Consider the following 17,244-nt stretch of genomic DNA (forward strand, 5'->3'; position numbering starts at 1 on the left):
ACGCTGAGTTAAGTTAGAGTGACCTGGCTTTGCAGGTGGGAGGTGGGTCACCCGAGAGCCTGCCACCCCCCTCGCCTCCCCACTGTGAGCAGAGCGGACTCGACACGGGGACCCAGTGAGGGAACAGTGGGGTTTCCCAAAGGCTCCCTCTCACAGCGGGTCCTTGGAGGGACCGGTGCCCATACGTCTCTGGCGGCCTCGATCCAGTGCCCCCTGGGTTACCTTTGTGGATGACCTTGCTCCAAACCTTCAACCCTGGGGCATAGCCAGCTTTTCCAGGGGTGTCAGGAAGTGACGACGGGGAGGATGGCGCGCCCCGTTTCCCGTCCCGTCTGAGCTCTCTCCAGGTTGTAGCTGGGCTCACAGAGGTGCGTATGCCAGGGTCACATGGCACACACGCCGGAGCTGGCAGAGGCAGGAAGGCGGGACCCTGGGCGTCTTCAGAGGTGCTCGTGTGTGGGGGGGACTGACAGGTACTTCGGGGAAGCCGGGGGAATGGAGCAGAACGGGGCCCTTCCCCCACCTGAGGCTCTGGCCCTGCTTTTTCTAGGCACGACCTCAGACTGCTGCTCCCCAAGCCTCAGTTTGCTGGTCTGCGAAGTGGGGATGGTGATGGCACCCGCCTCCTTCACTCGGGGGAGGGGAGCTCAAAGCTGGGCCGGTGCACTTGCTGCAGCTGGTAGACTCATCACCATAGTTACCGCGAGTAGTTACCATGATACAGTGAGTCGGGCTGTGGACCAGCCCGCCCACCCGCTCTTGCTCGGCCCCTTTGTCGGTGGCCAGGCTTTGGCTGTGAGTCCTGTGGTCACAGATTTGGGGACCAAGGCCGGGGGGCTCAGTGGTAGGACCTACCTCTTCATGTACCATGCAGGGTGCTTGGCCTCGTGTCCAGGTAAAGGGGGGGGTCCTGTCAGATCGGGGAGACTGAGGCAGGGCTCCACCTCTGCCACGAGCAGCTGAGTGACCTGGGACTCCTCGTTTGGCTGGAAGTCCCCAGGCGCCCACCCCGTGCCCAGGCCCGCCAGGGCTTTCACTACCTGGACATGTTGCATCAAGGCCAGGCCGCCTCACACACGGTTTCTAGGTTCCGGGGAGATGGGAGGCGTGGGCGCTCCGGGGAGCCTGCCTGGAGGGGGCGCCGTCCTGTGTGGCCCCTGGGTCTCAACCAGCGGTGCCCGCCCAAGTGCCCGTCCAGAGCAGGTGTGGACGGGGAGGGGCTCAAGCTCCGTTTGACACGACGCTGAGGCCCAAGCCACCACCGAGGCCGGGCAGGTGACAGACCCAGGTGGGGCGGGGGCCAAGCGGATGACACACGCCTGTTTAAAGAGGGTGGCTGCCCACAGCTCCACTTAGAGGACTGTGGGTGCACATGTCCTCAGGCCTCCAGTTTGCAGCCTTTCCTAGCAGACGCTTTCGGGGTACACTTCCCAGAAAAGGGGGCGCATGTCCTCTGAGACCGTGTCCCCTGGAAGGAGGAACACCCTGCTTCTGAAAGTGCACAAGGGCAGCTGTCGCAGGACCAGAGTCCCCCCCTCAGCCCACGATCGAGGCCAAACAGCAGCCCAGGGCATTCTCTGCCATGTGGGTTGGGGTGAATCTGCTACCGGAGGCGTGGGGGCTCTCCTGTACCCTCAGTGCCCCCCGTGCCTCTGCCCGAGTGTGGCCTGTAGGATCCCGGTTACCCCTTTCTCTTGGGCCAGTAGGTTTGGGCTGCCCTTGTTTTACTGTAACTGGGGTGCTAGGGAGCCCCCCATCAGTCAGTCACCTTGAGGGCATGCTCCCTGAGTACTGAGCACGTCACTGCACAGAGGTGTCCCGGCAGGTGCACTTGGGGCGGCTGGGAGGACCCCAGCGAAGCCCGGGTGCACAGCGGCTCTGCTGGCCAGGCCACAGCAGGGCCCAGGGACCCTCGCCAGGCTCCCTCCTGCTCTGGGCCCGGACCCCGGGCCTTTGGCTTCCAGAACGTGACACAGACCCGTCGTACTTTCTTCCTCCTCAAGTTTCTCCCTCGCGCCTCCGTGCGGGTGTTCTGGTCTGTGCCTTCCTGGGGTGGTGGCCCGGGGACCTGGGTGGGCACAGTGGCGCTGTCAGGAGCCCTGTGTTCATTTCTGGGGGTGATTCTCTCTGGACACTGGACCCCAGAAACCAGGTCCTCCTGCCTTCTGGGCCCCTGGCAGCCCTGCTGCCATCCGGGCCTGACAACACCAGGAAGAGGGCCGAGCCTGGCCTGGGCCCGCACGCTGCGTGGGACAGGGACAGGGACAAAGGCAGCCCCGCACCCCCCTCCCTCCCGGCCCAGTGCAGGCAGGGCCCCTGGAGGCAGTGGGGGAGGGGCGGGGGTGCCCACCCGCGCTGTCCGCGGGGTGAAGAGGGCGCCGGTCGGGGGAGGGGAGCTGAGGCCCCTCCGAGGAGGGCGGCCGGGGGCGTTGCACAAAGCAGGCCTGTATCCCCTGAATGGGTGGCTTTATCCCGGGTCCTAATGACAGGACCTGGGCCCTGTGGAATCAAGCCAGGCTGCCCAGACTTGGACCAGCCTGTCGGGAGGCGGGAGGTGTGGCCACAGTTCCTGGGTTGAGGCCAGAGGCCCGGCCTTTGCCCAGCCCAGGCAGAGAAAGTGAGTATGTCCTAAGGGCGGTGGGGGCTCGCCAGGGTCCTGCCGGGGGGCCCCTTCTCAGGGCTCCGTGTCTCACCGAAGTCCCTGGCCAGTTCATCCCGCCTCTGGCCTCTCCCCAGTGAGCGGGGGACACGGTCCCACCCATGGGCCAGAGCCAAGGCCCAGGCTCCGGGTAGGCCAGGTGGGAGGAGCCAGTTCTGGGCCCCTGGGCACACGAGCGTCACGGGGCCTCAGGTGGGTGATGGAAGGACCCAGACAGTGCTCAGCCCTGACGGGAGGCTGGGCTGTGCCCGTTGAGCGGCTCCTTCTTCGTCCCGGGCATTCTGTGCACATGGGCGGTTGCATGGGCACTGCTGGCCCCCACCCACAAGATGCCAGGAGCACCCGCTGTGACTGTCACTCCTGTCCATAGATATGGCCACATGTCCCCTGGGAGGCAGACTTGCCCGACGTACTAAAGGTGCCGGTAAACTTGGCACAGTTGGCAGATGTGTGGGGAGGGAGCGGGTGTCCTGCAGAGGCCGGGGGGGTGGCGGGGGGGACGGAGGGCGGGGCTTCTGCAGGATGTGGGTTGTGTGTGTGAAGCTTCTGTGGTAACTTTCACCGAGGACGCGTTGCTTTCCCGCCTGAAGCCTCGGGGAAACTGAGGCCGGAGGCAGGATGGGTTGGCCCTGCAGGGTGTAGAGTCGGGGGGGCCCAGCTTGGGGGTCACAGCCTGTGCCCACTCCCCCCGCTCCAGCTGTCTGTGTTGTGGCCGGAGCTTGAACCTGTGCCCTGGGCCCTCGGGTGGTAGCTCTTTAGCGCCTGGTGTCATTGTGGCGTCTCCCTACCCCCTCGGGTCAGGGAGGTACCTTCTCCTGCTTGTTGGGCCGGGCATTCTGCCCCTCTGCCATGTCACCACCCAGGGCCGGGCAGGGCCAGCACCAGCGTCACCTGCTGCAGGGTGGGGGCAGGGGGCTCCGTGGACACCAAGCATGTCTTGGTGACATGGGCCTGCCTGAGTCTGCAGAAACCTCCCCGGCAGAAACCTCCCCGGCTCCCGCAGGATCAAAATAACCTTCCTGGCCCAGGCCGGTTTGGTTCAGTGGTTAGAGCGTCGGCCCGCGGACCAGAGTCACGGGTTCGATTGCTGTCTAGGGCACGTACCTCGGTTGTAGTTCAGTTGGGAGGCGACCCATCGGTGTGCCTCTCACATCGATGTTTCTCTCTCTCCCCCTCCCACTCTATCTGAAAATCAGTGGAAGAGTATACTTGGGTGAGGATTTTAAAAATTAAATAAAAAGTAAGTAAACCTTCCTTTTGAGGGTTTTTCCACCTTCAGGGGGAAAAACAAAACAAAACCAGAAACAAGAAAGGAGAATCGCGGTGTCTGCAGCCACGGGACCGGCCACTCTGAGCCTCTTGGCCAGAGGGGTCCTCCCACACGCTGTCCTGTCGCGGGTGGTGTGTGAGGTGTGAGCAGGTGCGTGTGTGTGCGTGTGTGTGTGTGTGTGGGTGTCAGGGCGGCGCAGGAGTAGCGGTGTTGGCGGGTTCTGCGTTGGGCCCCAGGGTCTCACGAGCTCCTTTCTCTTGCAGCGGAACTGGAGTTCGTGGAGATCACCATCATTGTGGTGGTGGTGATGGTGATGGTGGTGGTGATCACGTGCCTGCTTAGCCACTACAAGCTGTCGGCACGCTCCTTCATCGGCCGGCACGGCCAGGGCAGGAGGAGAGAAGACGCCCTGTCCTCAGTAAGTGCCCCGCCCGGGGCCGGCCCAGGTGTCCCATGTCCAGGTGCTCACAGGAACTGCAGGGGGCACAGCACTAGGTCCAGACAGAGACCGATGGGATGGGGTGAGGCAGAGGGGCCTAGTTCTGCAGCAGTGACCCCGACACAGGGAGGGCCACTCCTGAACCAACACCCTACAGGGTCTGGGCCAGGGACTCCGCGCCTTGGAGGCAGCAGGTCACCTGGGGAAAGGACCTTCCTGGGGCCGAGCTGAATTCCGGTTCCACGGGTCCCGGCCGTGTGCCCTGGGACCGATCCCTGACCCGTGCAATGGGGCCGTGGTCCACATTCGTTGTGTAAAAGCCGAGGGTGGAAGCTAGGGCAGGGGGTGCAGGCTGGGAATGCGGGAGGTGGTGGGCAAGGGTGGCACACATCGTTAACCGTGTCGCGCACACCGGGAGGGCAGTGACAGGACGGTTCTCGGGACTCGGGAGGTTGCCGGAAGGCCTGCCCGCAGGTTCGGGCGTCTGCTTGCTCAGGCCGCTGCCTCAGCATGTCACCAGGGCACGGGGTGGCCTCTCTGGTCCCTCCGAGACCCAGCACGTGTCCGAAGGCAAGGCATCCGTGTGCCGCAGCCAGGGCTCAGCTGTGTTCACCTGCCGCGTCTTCACGCGCCGCTTCCCACGCCTGCAGCAGCCCGGGAACCCATTTTACAGAGCAGAAACGGGCTCAGAGAGGTGGGGACGCGAACCCGAGGCCACACAGCTTTGCCGTGGAGGTTTGAAGAGCCCACGCCTGGGTGCTGGGCCAGGGAGGACACTTGGCACGGAGGAGAGGACGCCAGCCCTCGAGCCCGTGCTCCAGGTGGTCCTCTTCCCCCCTGGGCCTCAGTGTGACCGTCTGTAGAATGGGTGGAGCTGGCCTTTCTCCTGCCACCCGTGTGGTCCGCCCTACGGTCCTGGGAGGATGAAGTCAGCGAGTGGGGGGTGCAGAGGCTCCAGTGGGAGGTATCCCTGCACAGCCCCGTGGGCAGCACCTGGGGCTCCCCGCCAGGCGGAGGTTAGGATTCATTCGGGCCCCGGTTCCAGGATGCTCGAACCTAAAGAAACCCGCACACCCACCACCTGCCCAGCCACCTGCACAGGCCCCCGGGGATGCCAGCTGGGCAAACAGAGCCTCCTTCCGCCTGATGTAAGTGTGGCCCCTTTTCAGGGTGACTTCTGGGAGTCTGTTTCCTCGTGGGCACACGGCCAGGTCCATTCCCGTGGTGCCTCTGCGGTCACTGCGTTTGTGCCACGGCCGCGTGGTGGTGGTGTCGGCGATGTGAGCGGGAAGCAGTGGACTCTGGCCCTTTAAGGAAGCAGCCTGCAGACACCCGGTCTAGACAGGGAAGGCTGGGTGAGCGTCTGCAAGGGAGCTCAGAGAGGACAGGGGCCAGGTGGAGCCTGGGATGTCGGGGGAGGGGCCCGAGGAGCTGGAAGGGACAACCCTGAGGGTCTGGAGTTTGCACCTGGAAGGATGTTGGGGCCATTCAGTGAATTGGGGAGCAAAGTGAGTAAGACCCTGCCTCTGGGCGGGAGGGTTTCTGGACAGCAGGGCCGTGCCGTGTGGGAGCTGAGACACTGGGAGCCCCGGGGGGGGGCATCTGGCCTGGTGGGGTCCTGGAGGAGGAGGTGATCTCCAGGTGCACGGAGGTGGTCAGTGACAAGGATGGTGGTTGGTTCTGGGGTCTGCGATGGGGCTCCAGGCACTGATTGGTGTTTTCTTAACTTCCCTGGGTGGTACTGCTTTGCACCCAGGTGGAGAACCCCTGGGCTAGGGCTTGGATGGGTGGGGTGGCCTTGTCACAGAGGGCCTCGCAGGAGGCTCACATTTCATCCAGGCCACCTTGTCTGCTTGCACCCCTCCTCAGGGCTCCACTGGGGAGCAGGTGGTTTACTGGGAGACTTGAGAGGATGCTTCAAAGAGCTTATCACAGTGCCTGACACCAAGGCAGCAGTGATACGTGGTGTTGGTACCGGTAACAAAACGGTCGCTGACGACCATGCTAACAATGGCAGGGTGCATCCTAGACCCCAGGAGTCCTCATGGTTTAGTGCAGTCCTGAAGGGACGGGTTTGGGAGACGCCGCGCCCCCTAGTGGCCATACATGAAAGTACAGCCTGTTGGTCTGTTCCTCCCTCGACTACAGGTGTGATTCCTCAATTAGGAGCCCCCCAGAAAACATGCCCCCAGAGGAGTTACTGGGACAATGGATGTGTTTGTTATTTTGAGTCTGGCGATAGGCTCCTAGTATATACACATGCCAAAGCTTAAGCAAGTTATATACTTTGAATATGTACAGTGGCTTACATGTCAGGTACATCTCAGTAAAGCGCATCTTAATTTTTAAAAGAAGACGTCCTTCCCTCCAGGGTTTGCGCCCTCAGATGAACTTATCCTGATGTGGGGCCCCACTTTCTTGGCCCTCAGGTCTCTCCCTATGGAACAGGAATCTCAGTAGGGAGGGGAGGGGTCTTTCACCAATGGAGAGAAGTCCCTGGGGCCACGGGCAGGCTCCAGCTTGGTGGGAGCTGGGGGCCCTGATGTCTGCCAAACAGTTTCCTGTCCCCTTGGCCCTCTTTGGGGTTGGCTCACGGTCCCTAACCTCTGCCCCAGGGCCCAGGCCAAGGTCAGGGTGACCTAAGCAGGGCAGACGCCACCCCTGCCCGCAGGAGGTAGTAGGTGCGAGGTTGTGCCCCCACAGAGCCCCTGTAGCCTGGCTGCCCGTGGGGGAAGCTGCAGGCCCCCCAGAATTTCAGGGCAGAGGGCATGAGCTTCATGAGGTGGCAGCTAGATGCCTGGCAGCTGGCCCAGAGCTCGGCATGGCAGTGCCCACGTCCACATCTGTTGGCTCACCGAATCATTTTGTGGCGAAGCCGCAACGTGGGTGCTTTGCTTATTAACTCTTGTCTCTCTTCACCTGTAACCTGGGCTGACGGTAGAGAGGCCAAGACAGTCCAGAGTTAAATAAACATGTGGACACGATGATTCTTGTGAAGGAAATAATTAGGTGACAGAATCTTTAATGGGTGAGGGCCCTTTAGATAATGGTGTCAAAGAAAGTCTGTGGAAGACACTGGAATTAAAAAGCAAGGAGCCCTGGCTGGGTGGCTCAATTGGTTGGAGTGTCATCCTGTGCACCGAAGGGTCTCGGGTCCGATTTCTGGTCAGAGCATGTACCTAGGTTGTGGGTTCACTCCCCAGTCAGGGTGCATACGAGAGGCAACTGATCAACATTTCTCTCTCACGTTGACGTTTCTCTCTCCCTCTACCCTCTCTTTCTCTCTCGCAAATCGATGTGTTCTCAGGTGAGGATAACAAAAACCAGCAAGGAGTTGGCCATGCAGTGGGGTTGTCAGTGCAAAGGCCCTGAGGTGCACAGTTAGCACCGCGATGCACCAGACAGCAGTCAGCATGGCTGGAGAGAGCGTGGTGATGGCACCCAGCATTTTCATAAGCTCACCGAGGGCCACGTGCTCCCCCCATGGCTTTTGTGTTCCAGTCCTTGAGTTCTGGAAATCAGTAACCTGACCAAGGTGGCGCAGCCAGGAAGGGGCAGTCAGGGCCAGGAGCGCTGGGTCAGGCCAGGCTTCTTAGCCAGTTCACGCGTTACTTTGGATTTATTCTGAGGTCTGCAGGAGGCCCTGGCAGGTTCCGAGACGCGCCCTCGAATCGGCTGTATGTTTTGGAAAGTGTAGAAGGTGCCTCTTCAGGGGCAGAGAGGGAGCCAGAGACGGTGCCTGAGAGGTGTCCGGGGCCGGGCCCGGGCAGTGGGTGCGGATGGAGGGAAGTGGACAGTGCAGGGTCTCATTTCCAGTGGGGACCTCAGGGCCAGAGCTGGGCGGACCCTTGGCCTCGGCTCTGTCCGTCTTCCCGCTCACCTGCCTCTCCCCCCGTACAGGAAGGATGCCTCTGGCCCTCGGAGAGCACCGTGTCAGGCAGCGGGATCCCAGAGGTGAGCCCCAGCGCCGTCGCCGGCTCCCTTCCCCTGTCCCCCCCCACACCTGCCCCCAACACTGCTTTAGTGGACCCAGAGGCTCCCAGCCCAGCAGGTCCCCTTCCCCGGGCGGGAGCAGTGTGGCCGCTCAGGGCTCACACTCTGCCGTCTTTGGAGAAATGTGCTGGGTGGCCTGGCTCCTCCCTGCGGGACAGGATACGCTCCCCACCCCAGGGAGCAGCCCACAGTGTCTGCCACCAGCAGGCTGCCCCCCTTCAACTCGGATGATGTTCCCACCCAGGGCTCCCGGGGGATCCTCCTGCCTGCCCTGCGGCCCTCTGTCCACTTAACCCGGAGAGCAGAGCCCCCCGCGGCACCCTTGCCCCCGCCCCTGCTTCGGGGGGCCTCACTCAGCTCTGCTCCCTCCAGCCACAGGTCTACGCCCCACCGAGACCCACGGACCGCCTGGCCGTGCCCCCCTTCACCCAGCGGGACCGCTTCCACCGCTTCCAGCCCACGTACCCCTACCTGCAGCACGAGATAGACCTGCCCCCCACCATCTCTCTGTCGGACGGGGAGGAGCCGCCACCCTACCAGGGCCCCTGCACCCTCCAGCTGCGGGACCCGGAGCAGCAGCTGGAGCTGAACCGGGAGTCGGTGCGTGCGCCCCCGAACAGAACCATCTTCGACAGCGACCTGATGGACAGTGCCATGTTGGGTGGCCCCTGTCCCCCCAGCAGTAACTCCGGCATCAGCGCTACTTGCTACGGGGGCGGCGGGCGCATGGAGGGGCCGCCCCCCACCTACAGCGAAGTCATTGGGCACTACCCCGGGTCCGCCGCCTTCCAGCACCAGCAAAGCAGCGGGCCGCCCTCCTTGCTGGAGGGCACCCGGCTCCACCACGCACACCTCGCGCCCCTGGAGAGCACGGCCACGTGGAGCCAGGAGAAGGAGAAACAGAAGGGACACCCTCTCTAGGGGTCCCGGGCGCCGGGCCGGACAGCGGTGCGTAAACGGCAAAACACTCCGCACTTCGAAGAAGAGAGAGGAAGGTGCGGGGCACACAGGGAGACGCGCATCACCACCCCCCCCCCTCTCTGTGTATAAATACTTACATGTTCTGTCTGGTCTGAATGCTCAAGCTAAGGAAGCTTGCAAAACAAACAAACAAACAAACATGTTTCTTTGTTGAGCCGTGTCTTGAAGGCAAAAGAGAAAAAAAAAAAAATTCTCCCCTAGTCTTTTCTGTTCGTAGTTGAGCTTCGTGAAGGCGTCCTTCCTCTTGTTTATGACGATTTCACTTAACTTTAAAAACATATTTGCACAAAACCTTTGTTTAAAGATCTGCAATATTATATATATATAAATATATATAAAGTAAGAGAAACTGTATGTACGAGGGCAGGAGTATTTTTGTATTAGAAGAGAGTCCTATTAAAAAAAAAGCAAACGAACACCACACCGTTGTTTTCTGAAGCAGAAGAGAACGTGGCCGTTTCGGAGTGTCGACTCGGAAAGGTATCACCTTGTGAAGAAAACAAGGACAAAGCAGGGGTTTAGAGTTATTTATATAAATGTTGAGCTTTTGCACTATTTTTAAATATAAATATGTCAGTGCTTGTTTGATGGGAACTTCTACCACGTCTGTGGAGACTCGAAGGGAGAAAAGGGGGTTCCGACGTCCGGCGAGGTGGGCGCGCGGCGGGCGCGCGGAGTCTGGAGAGGCCTCGGGCCCTTCCCTGCAGAGGGGAAGCCGCATCTAGTGATAGGTTCTTACCTCGTTACACATTCCCTCCCGGAGGGGACGCTTTTCTCCCCTCCGGGTCAGAACAGCCTTGGAATCACCCGAGCCGGGCAAGTGATTCGAGGCTCTGAGTTCCAGGTGGTGGCTTTGCCTTACCCCAAATGAAAATAAACTTTGTTACTGAAGGAATTATAGTTTTTCCTCCTATTTTTTTTTTTTTTTATCATGAAGGTCCCCCTAGGCAGGGGCTGAGGGTTCCTGCGGACACGCCAGGGGGCGCAGACGGCTTGTGCAGAATTGGGCGGTGGCTCTAGACTTTGTGGGCGAGGTCAGCGCAGTCCAGGGGCACATCGGAAAGGCCCAGAGGATGAGGAGTATGACCTCGCCCCCGTCTTTCTCTCTACCTGTCGATGCTCACCTCACCCGCCAATGCACGGAGGACCAGAGCTGAGAAAGGGACCCCCGGAGGACGAGGCCACACCCCCACTTCCTCCCGGAGACAGCCCTGCTCCGGGCTTCTTCCCGCGTGTTTTCACAGCCTCCTTCTGAGACAGGACCCTTGTGTCCCAGGGTTTTACTGAGCAGATGTGGGTGTGGCGAGCCCCCTCGTTGGCGCGTGCAGGTGAAGGGGCACGCGTGGGCACCTGTGTGCAGGCATGTGCGGTGGGGTCCCTTGGCCTCCAGTGAGGACAGTGGCCGGAGCAGGAGATCCTCCTCCCAGTGAGGACTTGCTAATATTCGTGGGTGGGTGACCCCCAGCCGGAAGAGCAGCCCCTCACCCCATTTTCAACCAGATGCCAACTAGCCCACTGACGAAGAGAAGGGTATGAGGCAATAACCAGTGTTTCTAAGCAACTTTTTTATTACTTGAAAAACAGACCTGATAACAGTTTTGAAGTTCTGACCATGTGAACTCTATTTATATATACATTTAAGAACACAGGGACCCCCAGGTGAGCGGGTCGTCTGAGTGTCCCCTGACCAGCCTGGCAGCACCGTAACGATAAAACCTGCCTCCTGAAATCGGTTCCCCTCAAAGAGGATTCTTTTCCAAGTTCGTGCAGAGAAGTCAGTGATAGTCTGTCCTAAAAGGTACAGGGACACATTTGTAAATAACATTTTTAAAGGCGTGTCTTTCTGTGGAGGACCGCCCTAGTGCCTTACTGAGGAAGCATTCGGCTCTGGTCACCAGCCCGGCGTCCCGGACGCTGCCCGGCCCACCCGGGACTGGCCTTCCCACTCTGTCCGCAAAGGGCTGCTGCTTCCTTTCTGACGTCCCCACCGCCCTCTGCCGTCCCACCTGCACGCACCTCCTTTGGTCAGGTCCCCTCCTGCCCCCAGTCTCCCTTGGCAAGCACTGTGCTTACTGCCCACCGGGGCCGAAAGCCTAGAAGTGGACCTCATTTGTGTGAGTAGCATCAGCCAAAAGCCAGCCTGCAGCAGCCCCGGGGTCCCCGAGCCAAACTCTGAACCTTGTTGCTGGTGGCGTGGTCCGGATCGGCTGTGTATTCTGAGTCAGAAGGAAGCTGGAGGGTAGCTGACCTCAGCTGGTTTGAGGGCAGACACGTCCCTCTGGCCACACCCCCGTCTTGCGGTCCAGGCCACCGTGCCACGTCCCTGGGCTGCATGCCCAGCAGGAAGTACATGGCCGAGCACCTCGAGCAAACCAGTGCTGTGTGTTTCTGGAAGTTACCGCCGTAGCTCTTGGTTTCTCTGTGGACCTCAGAGCTGGAGGGTGGCGCACTCTGTCCTCTAGCTGTTGGCTTTCATGCCATTGTCTTTGCAAATCCTTTGAGCACCCCTCAAGAGGCCCCCTGTTTCCAGTAGAGAGTTGGGGGGTCTTCAGAAGTGGCTGGTTGGAGGGGGACCAGGTTGGGCTCAGAAAAGGGGGCAGAGCTCAGCTTTCTGTAATGTTCATTGTTTTCCTGCTTGTCAATCGTCATGTCCCCCGCCCCCCTTCTCGCTAAGTCCACTAAGAGCCATCGTGTTCCCCCAAAGCCCAGTGTTTGTGCAAAGAGCTGAAAGTGACTAATGTTCCACCCGGCGAGCGCCAAATCCGTTCCCTGTCCTTGTCCGTCTTCTGCACGGTACGTTTCAGAGATTTCTTTTCTCTACGTGCAACACAAACCTTCCGGATCCTTAAAACACCCCAATGATATAAGGAAAGAGATTTTGAACCCCGAAATCCGCGCTTCAAGTTGTGTGTCCCCATAGGGCTGAAGGACGCCACGCTCCTGTTCGCCTGCCCGCCCCCTGGTGGCCTGCCGCGCGGCGCTCACCTGCTGCTCTCGCGTCCACTCGCCCCCTCTGCCACCCGTGTCCCGGTTCTGTTGAACTGTAACCCTTCCGTGGCACGCCGCGTGCAGGGCCCACGTCGCTGCTGCGTTAGACTGTTTGGATGCCAGTCCACAGGCCTGATGAAATCGCTTGTGTATCATAATCATTAGTGCAATGATGACATTCTGAAAAGCTGCAAGACTTATACAATAAATTTTACAATTCTTTGGAATGAGGCTGTTGTATTTCTTTGGTCGCTCCTCTGCCCCCACCACCCTCAGCAGCAACGCCAGGACCCCACGGAGCTGCGGTGTGACCTTGACCAAGTCCTCTGTCAAGGGCAGGAGCCCGGAGCCAACACTTGCTCAGGGAGGTGGTTTTAACGAGAGCTGGTATTGGAGTTAAAAGAATCTCCAAGACATTGTCTGTTTTTCCTCCTTGGAAAAGCATACACCACCATAGCATGACGGAGGTCCTGATAAGGTCTGCAGGAAAGAAACTGAGGTAGGGCTCTTACAGAATTAAACTCTGAGACATGCCCGTCTGCAGGGATGGTCACGGTTGTCTCGCAGGGGACACCATTTGGGGAGTTGGGAAGAGGACCAGCAGGAATGAGCCACAGAACCCTGAAAGGGATCCCAGGGGGTCTGAGTAAGACACTCACAGTGCCCATGACAGAAATGTGTTTACTTCTCTTTAATGTTTGATACACATTTTTTAAAAAATCAGCCTAGCCCTGGCCGGTGTGGCTCCGTGGTTAGAGCATCAGCCCACACTGAAGGGTTGAGGGTCTGATTCCCAGTCGGGCACCTACCTGGGTTGCAGATTTCATCCCGGCCCCAGTCAGGATCTGTGCAGGAGGCAATTGATATGTGTGTCACATCGATGTTTCTCTCTGTCTCTCTTCCACTCTCAAAATCCATGGAAAAAAATCTCCTTGGGTGAGGATTAACAGAAAAGCAAACAAACAAATCAGCCTGAACAGAGTCCATAACCCGCAGCACTGACCAGTTTGGCCTCAGTCCCAAGGTTTCCTGAACTCTCACGCTGCACAGGGGCAGAGCTCAGCCCGCACTGCCTGCTCCCCCTCCCTGGGGCACAGAAACCTGAGCTTTCAGACTCGGAGAAGCCACGGAGCTCCTGGCGCCTCAGTGCCAAGAGCAGGTGGGCTCCGGAGCCCGAGTGCCTCCCTTGCTGACCCTCAGCCACCTCATCTGTGGAATGGGTTGATGGGTTTGCATAGAATCAAATGCTCCTGGGAGCTTCTGGATCACACAGCTAGCTCACCTCCCCAGGGAGCCGGGGCAGAACAGGGCCTTTCTCAGCCAGGTGGGGGAGTCGGGTTCTAGTGGAAGGGAGATCCCCCCCACCCCTCTCTGAGAACAGCCGAAGCAGTATCGCCACATCGACCAGTTTAATGACTGAGCTGAGAGCAGCCGGCGTGTTTGAGCATCTGTTGGGTTACAAGCGCGATGCTAAGTCATCGGCAGAAGGCGGCTGCTCGTTTGCGTGCGGAGGAGGCTGCTGGGGGTACCAGGCCTGAAAGAACTCACCTGGGACCACGGCACCGTGCGGTGAGGGCAAGAGTGGACTGTTAGAAGCGAGAGGGAGGTTCGTCAAAGGCTGGGTCACTGAGCTGAGAGAGTGAGGAGAAAAGGAAGGGGAGGTGACGCAGGTACCTGCTTGAACACAGGCCACCAGGGGACCCGGCCGGCTCCTGCACAGACCAGAGAAGCGGGGCTGAGCCTGGAGGCGGGGCTGAGCCCCTCACACCCTGCATGGTGGGCGGCCAGGAAGGGTGCTGGGTGTGGCTGATAGGGAGCGGGGGCACCCAGGAAATGATTAGGAACATCACACGGGTGATCAGAAGGTGGCCAGGAAAAGGGCCGAAGGCTCCATGTAGAGCCGATCCAATAAGCAGGCATCGCACACCCATCGTGGGCCAGCAGCACCCCGCCTGCGCCGGGGACGCAGCTCCGCTGTGACGCTGGGTTCCGCGGTCCTCGGGTTTCAGGGTGGAGGTTTGTCTGTGGTCTCAGCTCTCTAGCAGGTTAAGGAAACACCGATTTCCTGTTTGTCCGCCGTCTCTCCTTGTGAGGATAGGCGTGATGACTTCCAGGCTGTTTTCGTGTCAGAACCGAAACAAGTTCCCTGGATCGTTTCTAATTTTAAAAATTGAGATAAAACTTATATACCATACAATTCATCTTTTTAAACGCACAATTCAGTGGGTTTTGGTATAGGCACAAAGTTGCACAACCATCCCCACTATCTGATTCCAGGACGTTTGCACCATCCTCGATGAACACCCCCCTTCCCCCCCACACACACACCTGGCAACCAATGATCCACTTTCTGTTTCCATGGATTTGCCAACTTGAAACATTTATAAGTGGAGTCATACAGTATGTGATCTTTTTCTTATATTATGCGTCTGGTTTCTGTTACTTAGCATAATGTTTTTCAAGGTTCACTCAGGTTGGAGCAAGCATCAATGTATTCTTTTCGGTTGAGTAACATTCCATCGTGTGGACACATTGTTCCCGTTGTTCATCCCTGCACCGGTTGGTGAACACGGGCAGTCTCCACATTGGGCTAGTATGAGTAATGCTGCTCTGAATATTCACGTACGAGGCTTTGTACGGATATACGTTTTCATTTCTCTCGGATGTAGACCTCGAAGAGGGGCTAATTAGCTTCATCATGTGGCAATTTCTATTTAATTGCTTGAGGAACCACCAGGCTGCCTTCCTCATCCGCAGTGCCAATTCACATTCTTTTTTTTTTTTATCCTCACCCGAGGACATTTTTCGATATTTTGTTCAGATAGAGTGGGAGGGAGAGAGAGGAAGAGAGAGAGAGAAACATCGAAGTGAAAGGGACACATCGAGTGGCCGCCACCCGCACGACCTGACCAGGGCCGGGGACAAACTACAGCCGAAGTACATGCCCTTAGCGGGAACCGAACCCGGGTCTCTGTAGACCGCAGGCCAATGCTCTAACCGCTGAGCCAAACCGGCCAGGGCCCAATTCACATTCTAACAGCACTGTGTGAGGGCCCCGATTTCCCCACTTCCTCACCACCATGTGCTGTTTACCTTTACGAAATCACTACTATCCAGGCACAGACTTGTGCAACCCTCACCTCTCTCTAGTTCCAGCATGTCTGCACCGTCCTGGTGGGTGTGAGGTGCTATCTCACCGTGGTTCGGTTTGCATTTCCTTGATGTTGAACGACGGTGGGCACATGTTCACCTGCTTGTCGAACCCCTGCCTCTCTTCTTTGGGGCAATGTCTATTCACATCGACCTGGATATGCGCCCTGACCGGGAATCCAACCCGAGACCTTTCGGTGTGCGGGGACGGCACGCCAACCGACTGAGCCAACCCAGGGCCCTTTGCCCATTTTCTTATTTGGGTGATTTTTCTTTTTTATTGTTGAGTTCTAATATGTATGTTCTGGATACTAGATCGCAACTAGGTATATAGTTTGCAGAAAAATCTCTCCCATTCTTTATGTTGTCTTTTCACCTTCTTTAGCGTGTTCTTTGAAGCACAAAATGTTTTAATTTTCACGAAGTCCAGTTTATTTATTTATTTATTTATTTATGTATTTCTTAGTCTGTCTCTTGGGTTTTCTGGTGTTATATTTAAGGAACCATTGCCCAAACCCAAGGTTTCCTCTTAAGAGGTTTCTAGGGCTAGCTCTTCTCTTTAGGTCTTCAGTCTGTTTTGAGTTAATTTTTGTATTTGGCATAAGGTGGATGTCCCATGTCCTTTGCTTCCTTTGTTGAAAAGACTCTTCTTTCCCCTGTTAAATCGCCTTGGCACCCTGGTCGAGGATCGATCTACCACGGTGGCGTGGGCGGTGTGGGTCTATTTCCGGACCTCACTGAGCGGTGTCTCCCCTGACGTCAGCTCTGCACAGTCCTTCTTACTGTAACTGTGCAGGGACTTTCAAGAGGTGTCTACCCTCCAGTTCTGTTAGTGTCAAGATTGTTTTTGCATATTCTGGGACCCTTAAGAATCTGAGGGTCAGCTTTTCAATTTCTACAAAGCAGCCAGCTGAGATGTCAGTAAGAATGACACCGGATGGGTAGAGCAGTGTGGGGGCGGCGGCTGTCTCAGCCACAGCAAGTGTCCTGAGCCATGAGCGCAGGGGGCCTTTCCATCGATGTAGAACTTATCTCGCTTCCTTTCTGTGACCTTCTGCTGCCCTCAGTGTGCGCGTCTTGCATGGGTTTTTGTGAGTCTGTTTGTTTTTGCTAAACTTATTTCTAAGTAATTTGTTCTTTTTGATCCTTCTGTAAACGGAATTGTTTTCCAGATTTTATTTCTGACTCTCCAATTGCTAGTCTATGAGAAGGCAGCTGCTTTTTAATCATCGTAGCAAACCTGCAACCCTGCCGCACTTGTTTGTTAGGTCTGAACGGTCGATTTCCACAACCGAAGAGCAAAGCAACGGAGCTGGGCGAGATCACACGCCACCAGGTACAGACGTGCGCATGCGGTTAGGAAGGTGTCTGTCCCAACCTTCAGAAGTCTCATCTGTCTCCTGCTTTCCCTTTCAAGCAGCTTCTCCTCTCCTGTCTCACCTGGATCATTTCTGAAAGCTCTAAACCAAACGAGAAGATGCTTGTTTCCCATTGTCCCCCCAAAAGTCCCAGAATTAAATCCCACTGGCTTGGCTTAGGTCATGTGCCCATCCACCGACCAATCACTGCAGCCACAAGAAGAGAGTGCTCTGATGGGCCAGGTGCGGGTCACAGGCCCTGCCCTGGACCTGGAGGTGTGGTCAGCTCCCTTCCATCCACAGGGATTGAGAAGGGGGAGAGGGGATCCCCCAAAGGGAAACCGGGAGTCCTGGCTGGGGAGTTCAGCTGGTTAGAGCGCCCTCTGGATACCCCAAGGCTTGGTGT

The 17,244-nt window shown here is 58.0% G+C and overlaps 1 protein-coding gene across 1 annotated transcript in view; it reads left to right on the forward strand.

Moving 5' to 3' along the window:
- Positions 1-9,464, forward strand: part of PMEPA1 (prostate transmembrane protein, androgen induced 1) — a 46,599-nt gene extending 37,135 nt beyond the window's left edge. Inside the window, exons 2-4 of the mRNA XM_036245258.1 lie at positions 4,193-4,347; positions 8,269-8,322; positions 8,734-9,464. Of these exons, the coding sequence (XP_036101151.1) occupies positions 4,193-4,347; positions 8,269-8,322; positions 8,734-9,282 (758 nt within the window). The 3' untranslated portion in view covers positions 9,283-9,464. The remainder of the gene's footprint in view (positions 1-4,192; positions 4,348-8,268; positions 8,323-8,733) is intronic.
- The last annotated feature ends 7,780 nt before the right edge of the window (positions 9,465-17,244 follow it).

This window comes from Molossus molossus, unplaced genomic scaffold, assembly GCF_014108415.1.
Source record: "Molossus molossus isolate mMolMol1 unplaced genomic scaffold, mMolMol1.p scaffold_m16_p_6, whole genome shotgun sequence".
In the NCBI taxonomy this organism is placed as follows: Eukaryota; Metazoa; Chordata; class Mammalia; order Chiroptera; family Molossidae; genus Molossus; species Molossus molossus.